The sequence below is a fragment of the Enhydra lutris genome, unplaced genomic scaffold (assembly GCF_002288905.1).
Source record: "Enhydra lutris kenyoni isolate GAN:26980312 unplaced genomic scaffold, ASM228890v2 scaffoldscaffold6, whole genome shotgun sequence".
Lineage (NCBI taxonomy): Eukaryota > Metazoa > Chordata > Mammalia > Carnivora > Mustelidae > Enhydra > Enhydra lutris.
The window spans coordinates 1,116,206-1,124,555 of NW_019154090.1; the positions used below are offsets into that span (position 1 = coordinate 1,116,206).

General features: G+C 64.2%; 1 protein-coding gene across 2 annotated transcripts; it reads right to left on the minus strand.

Moving 5' to 3' along the window:
- On the minus strand, positions 1 to 8,004 carry LOC111141839 (opioid growth factor receptor). 2 transcript variants are annotated; one of them, XM_022494675.1, is made up of 7 exons: positions 7,816 to 8,004; positions 5,108 to 5,176; positions 4,416 to 4,494; positions 3,461 to 3,539; positions 2,506 to 2,572; positions 1,844 to 1,914; positions 1 to 1,193 (listed from the first exon to the last, which is right to left on the minus strand). In XM_022494675.1, the coding sequence occupies exons 1-7, from the start codon at positions 7,981 to 7,983 to the stop codon at positions 248 to 250; spliced, it is 1,479 nt and encodes a 492-aa protein (XP_022350383.1). In that variant the 5' UTR covers positions 7,984 to 8,004; the 3' UTR covers positions 1 to 247. The 2 variants fall into 2 exon arrangements, with proteins under 2 accessions (XP_022350383.1, XP_022350382.1); XM_022494674.1 differs by having other exon boundaries at positions 1,844 to 1,992.
- Positions 8,005 to 8,350: the final 346 nt, after the last annotated feature.

Below are 8,350 nucleotides of genomic sequence, written 5' to 3' on the forward strand. Positions count from 1 at the left end.
CCCCCCCAAGGCCAATTTACAAAGACGGGTAGAGGGCAGGGCACAGAGGAGGCAGCAGGAGGGGAGTTCGAGGTCAGGATTTCAAAGTCCTGGCTTTCCAGCAGCTGCGGTGGCCACTATAGTGACGATCAGGGAGAGGCCAGGACTGCATGGTGCTGAGAACAGATGGCAACGGGGCTCCCCAGACCTGTGGCCCGGCCGGGATGCCCACGGGCACCCGCTTCCCTTAAGGGTTTCTGGGTTTGGTCTAAGGCCCCACCTCAGCTTCCTTATCTAGCCATGGTCCTGCGGTGGCTGAGCTCCCAGGGGCAGCGGGCTCCAGCCCTGCCCAGCCTACTGCCTCCTCCACTCCATTCTCACCCTCTTGGGCCTCAGGGCAACCTGGCACAGCGCCATGCCTGGCAGGGACTGGCCTCTTGGTCCCACTGTCCCCACCATCGCCACCCGCCGAGGCACCGTCCCCAGGGCCCTGATCCACCTTCCTTCTCTTCCTCACCTCCTCCGCCACCTTGGCCCCGGCGTCCTGTTGCCCGGGCTGCTCGGCCTCCCCAGGGGCCTGGCTGCCCAATTCCTGGGACCCCCCGCCGAGGCTGCTCTGGCTGAGGGCGCAGCCCTCCAGGTTCAGGGCAATCTTCTCCACGTCCGAGGCGCTCTGGGCGCCCGGCTCCCCCGGGGCCTGTTCCCTCCGGCTGGCCTCCAACTTCCTCTTCTTGCTCTCCTTGGGGCTCGCGGGCGCCGGGTCCTCCTCCCCGCGGCCCCCCGCCTCCCCTTCCTGGTCCCTCGCCAGAGCGCCGCCGGGCGGCGACGGGGCACCCGCGGCCGCGCCGTCCCCGCCCTCGGCCCGCCCCGGCCCGCAGGTCCGTCCCGAGGCGCCGGCCTGGCGCGGGGGGTCCCCGGGGCTCCCCGCGCCCTCGGCCGGCCGCAGCCGGCGCAGCTTGTCGTGCGGCCCCCAGACGAACTTGCGCCGCGGCCGGAAGTGCTCCCAGGCGAAGCGCAGCAGCCGGCGGCGCTGGCGCGCGCAGCGCACGGAGAACACGAAGTAGTCCAGCGCGCTCTGGCGCACGGCCGGCAGCTCCCCGCGCACCAGCGTCTCCTCCAGGAAGAAGCGCGCCAGCGGCTCCTGGTAGCGCTCCAGGCCCAGCTCGCCCAGGGACTTGAGGATGCGCGTGATGCGCAGGTTGTTGTGGCTGTGCCTGGGGCGGGGGTGGGGGCAAGCGGAGGGGCGCTGGCGGGGGGCCAGGACTGTCCTCCTCCTCCCGGCCGGCCCCCGGCGGTCTCCGCCCCACCCTCTCACCACCCCTCCCTCCCCGCCCTAGAGAAAATGGCCTGGGGGCCCGGATGGTGCTGGTGGGGGCTGCGATGTATTTTCCAGAAGGCTGCTGTCCCCTTGGCCCCGCGGAACCGTCCCTCCCTGCCCCCCAGCCCTGGGCGCGCGGCTGCACGAGAGCCGCGCGGGACCCTCTAGAGCACGGGGCCTGGCCCAGAGGCCTGCTACCCACCAGTAGGGGAGCTTGCTCGCTCCCCACCCAGCGCTTCTCGGCAGGGGTGAGGGGTCCCGTCCTTGCAAGGCTGATGGAACGGTGGGCAGCCCGACCCACACCCAGGTGGACGGTGGGGGCGCAGGTAAGGAAACTGACTGGCACGACTTTCTCTCGGTTCTCACACCCCCAGTGTTGGGACCACCCCCACCGTGCAGTGCAAACAAGGACGGTGCTCAGAGCCTTAGGTACTTGCTCGAGCACCCCTGCAGTCCCTCCTCCCCCAAAGTGCTCCCCTACACCTGCCGGGAACCTAGCACAGCCCCATCCCCCTCACTTGGGGTGGAGCGAGGGCCGGTGCTTACCGGTTAAGGTTCTGGAAGCGCTTCTGGTAGTTCTGTGCTCGGCGAACTTGTCCGGTGTCCCGGTCCTCCAGCTGGATCCCGTAGAACCCCAGCATGAGCTCGTAGGCCTGGACAAACCGCTCCCTGACCTCCTCGGAGCTTTTAAATGCCTGGAACACCCACCCGCCGCAGGCCAGCGGGAGCTCAGGGGCCATTGCAGGCGCAGTGAGCTGGCTGACGCCTCCCTCAGGCCCCAGTTCATCTACAGGCCTGGACTCAGACGAGAATTCTGAATGTGAGTTTTCTTCTAGCTGCTAGAGGTCTCACTGGGGCCAGAGGCATCTGCCCCAGCTCCCAGAGGAATCCTGCCAGCCGCCAGGACAGCTTGGGGGGCTCCCAGGGTGGAGCATATGGCAGGAGACACACAGTCTCCTCTGCTCCCCAGACCCTGCCATCTCTCCAGGTGTCCTGCGCCAGCCCAAACCAGGCGTGACCAAGCCCCCATCACCAGGACTCTGCTCTCAGCCCTGGCCCTGGGCTCCCTGACTTGAGGCAAAGGGCTGAAGAGAATCAGATTTCTCTAGACGCCTGTGGGAAGCGGCAGGGGGCAGAGGCAAGGAACCGTGAACCGTGGATGGAAGAGGCTCGCAGGGCAGGGCAGCTTCCCAGCCCGCATCGCTCACCTCAATCTCCCGCAGCGTGAGGGGCTTGGCGTGCCAGTTCACTCCTGGTTCGCGCAGAGGGAAGAGCCTGTGGGAGAGGGTGCGGCACGGGTCCCATTGCGGCAAACACGGGCTCCCCGCCATGGGCCAGGTGCTCGCCAGCCTCTCAGGGTTCAAGGAACCCGTGTGGTGGGCTCTCACGAGTCACAGCCAGGGGGCGAGGGCAGGAGGGTCGGGTGGGGGAGGGGAGACTGTTCTGGACCAGGGTATGGGGCAGGGGCAGTGTGGCCCGTGGGAGGCTCAGCGCGCACGCTCAGCAGGGCGCTCCAGGCTGTCCTCTTTATTCGCTTAAAGATTTAGTTATTTTTAGAGAGAGAAGGGAGCAAGAGCGTGCAGGGGAAGCGGCAGAAAATCCTCAAGCAGACTCCCTGCTGAGCACAGAGCTCAACTGGGGAGTTGATCTCATGACCCTGAGATCCTGACCTGAGCCAAAACCAAGAGTGGGACGCTCAACTGACAGCAGGCCATGCACCCCTCCTCTTTATTCTTACGTTCTTCTTTCTGTCTTGTCATTAATATTGCAGAGCTGTTCCCCACAATGCTGTATGCCCAGGAGAGGCCCCAACCATGCCATCTTCAAATGCACAGATTTGGGGGGCAATGTCAAGGGTCCCCAAGGCTGCCATGCTGACAAGGATCAACCCAGGCCACTGTTAGAACCCTGCCTCCCCTGAGCATCCGAGGGGCTCTGCAGGGCCACGGGGCCTTTTGGGACTGGGGACCCAGTCTGCGTGGCACTCTGCCTGTCCCCTACATCTGTGTTCAGCTCCCAGCTTCAAAGGCTCTGCACAGCTGCTGGACACACAAACTGCAGGACAGCAGTGGTGCAGCACCGGGAAAGCGTGCAAAGGGAGCACGGGGAAAGGCAAGGGCACCTGCTCCATAAGCCCCGCCCCCTCTGGCCCCGCCCACTCACCACTGGATGTAGGAGTGATTCTCTTCCAGGAGGTCATAGTCCTCCCTCCAGTTCTGAAGAATGTCTTCAATGAAACAGCCTGGGGGCCCCATGGGGACAAGTCAGTGCACAGCTGCTGGAAGCCACCACCCCCCTTGAGGACCTTGGGGCTCCGAAGCTTGTATACGTCTCATGTGACCAACTCCCCCAACCAAAGCCCTTGATTTCTTTGCCATTTAGAGTGGGACCTCCACTGCTCGCTGAGTGTGGACCCGGGTGAGAGTACCACACTGGGCCTGGGGGCAGGAGAGCCCAGGAGGCCCCTTGGGAGAAGGACATGGGGGTTCCAGCTCCACACCTATCTTTGCAGAAAGGTGGCCTCACTGCCCCCACCAAGCCATGGCCTGTGGGCTGGAATCTGACCTCAAACGGGGTGTGCAGCAGAGCCCCACCCCGTAGCCTGGCCTCGGGCAGGGCAGCTGCTGTTTCTGCAAAGGGCCAGACAGTGAACGCTTGAGGCCACAGGTCCTGTGGGCACTGTGGGAGGAGGCAGCCACAGACAGAGCATGGGCGAGTGGGTGGGTCCTGGCACATCTCACAGAACCTGATCCCTGAATTCCGTGTAGCTTTCACAGTACAGAATATTATTCCATCTTACGTTTTTTCCAACCATTTGAAAACATAACAATGATTCTTCTTTGTTAGCGTACGCATGCAGGTTTCCCACTAAGGCCGCCCCACTGAGGGCGTCTGGGAAGCCAGCCTTATTCACTGCCTGGCCCTGCACAGAGAACAGGCTGTGGACTGCGGCCTGGGCGTCCCCTCAGCGGCCTCCAGGGTGCGCCGTGCAGCTGGCCGAAAACCTGGGGCCCACCAGCAGGGACCCCGGGAGCGGGAGCAGGGGCAGCCAGTGGAGGGGAGATGGCCCGGACACCCCGGCTGGGACAGAGACGCGGGCCGCCCGGCAAGTGCGCACCGTTGGGCAGGAACCGGATCTCGTTTCTGTAGAAACTCAGGTTTGGCATGTCACCGTTGCCATCCCGTTCTATCAAGTCCTGAAGAGCCAGAGAAAGGTGCCCGTCGGAACATCTCCAGACACAGGCTGCCTCCAAGGGTCCCTCACACTAGAACACTCCTGGCAGGGGCAGGGGGCATCTGCTCTGGGGCCCACAAACCTCTGACATGCTGAGGGCTGGCGAGGACCCCACATACCCGCAGGTGAGGACAGCAGCTCCCTCTGACCACCACCTTCCCCTGTCGCCACTGCGGCCCAGGGCTGGCAGGTCCCCATCATCTAACCCCCTTCCCCATCCGAGGCAGCTCAGGGCTTGCCTGAAACTCAGGGTGCAGAGGGCATGGATGAGGGTGACAGGAACGCCACCAGCACAGGCCCCAGCACGCAGGACCTTGTGGATGTGCTGCTGGCTGGCACTGGTCCCGTGTTTTAAAGGCCAGGGTGTGGAGGCTCAGAAGGCCGGCCCGCTATCCCCGTCACCCCAGGATGAGGGGAAGGAGCAGCTGTCCCAGGTGGAACGTGGGACTTCGTCCAAGAAGAGGTGCTGACAGGACACATGGTCCACACGGCTTTCTCCAGGTGGAGGGTGGGAGGACTCCGAGCTGAGGGGGGCTGGCGAGGTGGGGGGTGCGCCCCGGACAGCTGTTACCTACCGGGTAGTTGTGCCGGTACCTGCGTGTGTCCCGCATGGCTCGCCAGTTCCGGGACCCCAGCATCCTGGCCTGGGAAGAGAGGAGAGGGGCTCAGACCCCCGTGGGAGACCCACCAGTAGGCAGGACCCACCCCTAGCGAGCCCCATTATAGTAAGGGCAGCAAGGACCTGTTGGCTATCAACAAGACCAGAGAGGACAGGAGAGCACGGAGCAAGGTCTGTCCTCTGCTCGGCCGCTGCTGCCTGCCCCAGCTCTTGGGACGCCCCAGCTGACCAGCACATTCTTGGGACACAGCCCCCTCCCTCCCATTTCTAACTTCACCTCCTGCTCCCATATCCGCTGGTTACCTCCGCTTGGACCCCAGTCTTAGGACTTCCCCCGGGATCTACCCCATTGCTTCCTCTTTGCATTGTGCTCAAAGTTGTCACCAGGCTGTGTCCCCAGAGGCAGTGGTCTCACAGCCTACGGCTCTGGGAGGGGTCCCAAACACTTGTCTGACAAAGAGATGAATGACGGAGGCCCGGGGAACCAGTCCTGTCTCTGCCCAAGCCCGGAGCTCATAGACCAGACCCTGTGTCTCCTGTCCTCCAGTCCTGTGGGGGAGCCCCCTCGGCAAGATACGGAAGCTCCTCGTTGCCCTCCAACAGCTACGGCCCCTATAACTGCAGGCCAAGCACCCCGGGGTCCTGGGAAGGATAGAAGGGAACTGGCGACCAGGACTCCAGGGCAACACTGCTTGACCCATCCTGTTAGAGGGTGGGAGGCATGAGCAAGGCTGAGGGTGGCTTGTGGTCCCACGGATGCTGGGGAGGAGAAAGGGCCGACAGATAAAGCTTCTGGGCATGACAAGAGGGGACCACTCGAGCCAGGAAATACCTGGGTCCCAGATCCTGGAAGGAGCAGAAGAGCACTGGAAGGGGATTAGGAGGCCAGGCCTACCACTGTGTCCCTTGGCTCTGACCCCATCCCAACTCCCCAAGATCCTCCAAGTGGTTCTGAGCCCCAGCAAGGATCAGGAGGTGCCTCCATCCACGATTTATAGACCAGGGCAAGCTGATATTCTTGCCTACCTGCCAAGGGCCAGCAGAGAAAGCAAAACTCAGCAGAAGCTGGCCCCGCCCACCAGCAGTTTCCTTTTCTCTTCCTCCCTGGGGCCAGCCAGGCGCCTCCCCGGGTCAGTGCAAGAGGGCCAGCCCCACAGGTGCGCAGACGACACAGCCCGGGGCAAAGCACCAAACAGCCATACTAGGGCTCAGTCTGGGGCAGCTGGGGTGTGCTATGGGGTGGGGGTGGGGGCTTGGGGGAAGGGGAGAGGATTAGGACCTGAGGAGGGACAGAAGCGGTAGATGGCAGAGGACTGTGGGCACATCACGGGATGGTCGGGGTGCTGGAGCACTGCTTTAGGAGCCATGCCCATGAGACTATAGCAAGGGCCGTGTGTGCAAGTCCAAGTGTGCATCTGGCCCAGGAAAAGAGCCCGATTCCTGCCCTCTGACTCCAGCCCAGTGACCCTGACCACGGCCCAGCCCTTTTCCTCAAGAACCGCATGCCTGCCCCAAGCACCACAGATATGCTCAGACTCCTGGGCTACTTGGCAGGTCCAGGACCCCTCGGGTCCCTCTCACTGACCACTCCCCAACAGAGAGAGCCACCCAAGAGCCAGAGCTCTCAAGTGCCAGTGGGAAAACCCGACCTGGAGAGCCTGCAGGCTAGAAATCAGACACGAGAATACGCTGTCCTCCAGAAGTGACCCCTGTCGCGCTATGTCCCCCATAACACCTGGGACCCCAGCTGGAACCACTGTCCTTACACGGGGAAGGATGTGCTGTCCAGCGAATCCTCGCCGGTGATAAGGAAGAGTAACACTAGTAACAAAAAAGTAACCAGTGGTAACCAGAGAAAATCAATGGCAACAAAAGTAACTGACAATGATACGGAGTAACCAGTGGCAACAAAAGTCACCATGGTAATGACAAATAATCAGTGGGGACAAAAGCAACTGCTGGTCACAAGTAATCAGTAGTAACAAAAGGGACAGCTGGTAAGGACAACCAGCACTTAAGTGTAAGCGGCCGCTGGTCACCACCAGTAACCCAGAGCGTCCGGGGCAGGCCTGGCTCAGCCAGGCCACCTCGTGTAGCCTCCAAGGCCACCTCCAAGGAGGCGGGAGGCTCCCCGTAGGTGGGCGCTGCACCCCCAGAGCAATGGTGGGGATGGGGGTGGGGCGGGCTGGCGGGGAGCAGGTGGGGCAGAAGCCGGGAGCACCAAGAGGCAGGGAGGCTGGCAAAGCAGGGGAGCTGCTGCACAGAGGATCTATCAGGAGGATGGAGCCTAGGGCCTGGAGGTGGGAGGTGACACAGAGGGGAGTCAAGAATGCGCTCAGGGCATCCCCTTGAGGAAGTGTCAGCGCACAATTCGGCTCCGGGCACACAGATCCGAGGGTGGCCCTGGATCTCCCAGCAATGTCCCCTGGCTGGGCCAGAGCTGGGGGCGCAGGTCCGGGCAGATCTCAGGGTGTCCGGGGGTCTTGAGGGAGGCACGAGGGGGCTGTGGGCGGGGGAGAGGGCGACAGCTGGAGGGAGAGCTAGGCCCCAGGCCGGATCTCCAGGGAGGACGGCTTGCCCGGAGCAGGGCCTCGTCCCCACCTCGCGGCGGCCGGGCAGGCCTGCCCGGGGGCGTGGGGACCCCAGCGCGCGTCGGGGCTGCACCTGGAGCGCTCCGGGCCGCGCCGCCCGCGCGTCCTCCTCGTCCTCGTCCTCCGCGTCCGCGTCCCCCGGGGCGCCGGCCTCGCCATCCTCGTCGCCTCCTGCGCTCGGGCCCTCGCCGTCCTCCTCCTCGTCCTCCTCCCAGGTCGAGTCGCAGTCCGGGTCGTCCATGCTCCGGCGGCGGCGGGTCCCGCGCTCCGGCGGAAGCGAAAGTGAGCGAGGGAGGAAGCGCGGGGGCGGGCCGGGGCCGGGGGGCGGGCCGGGGCGGGGCCGCCGCCGCCGCCGCCTGCCGGAAGGAGGTCCCGGCTCCGAGAGCATCCCTCGCCGCGAACGTCCGTCCTTCCCCGCTGAGAGTCCTCCCAGGGCAGCCCCCCAACCCCGCGGCCATGTCTCCCGGGAGGATGCTCCCCACCCGGGGTCTCCCCGCAGGATCCCCCCACAATATCCCTTCCCCCTGGGAGAATGCCCCCTCCCCCAAGGATTTCTCCCCGAGGTTGTCCGTAGCGAATGTCTTCCCTCGGGAGAATCCCTCCCGGAA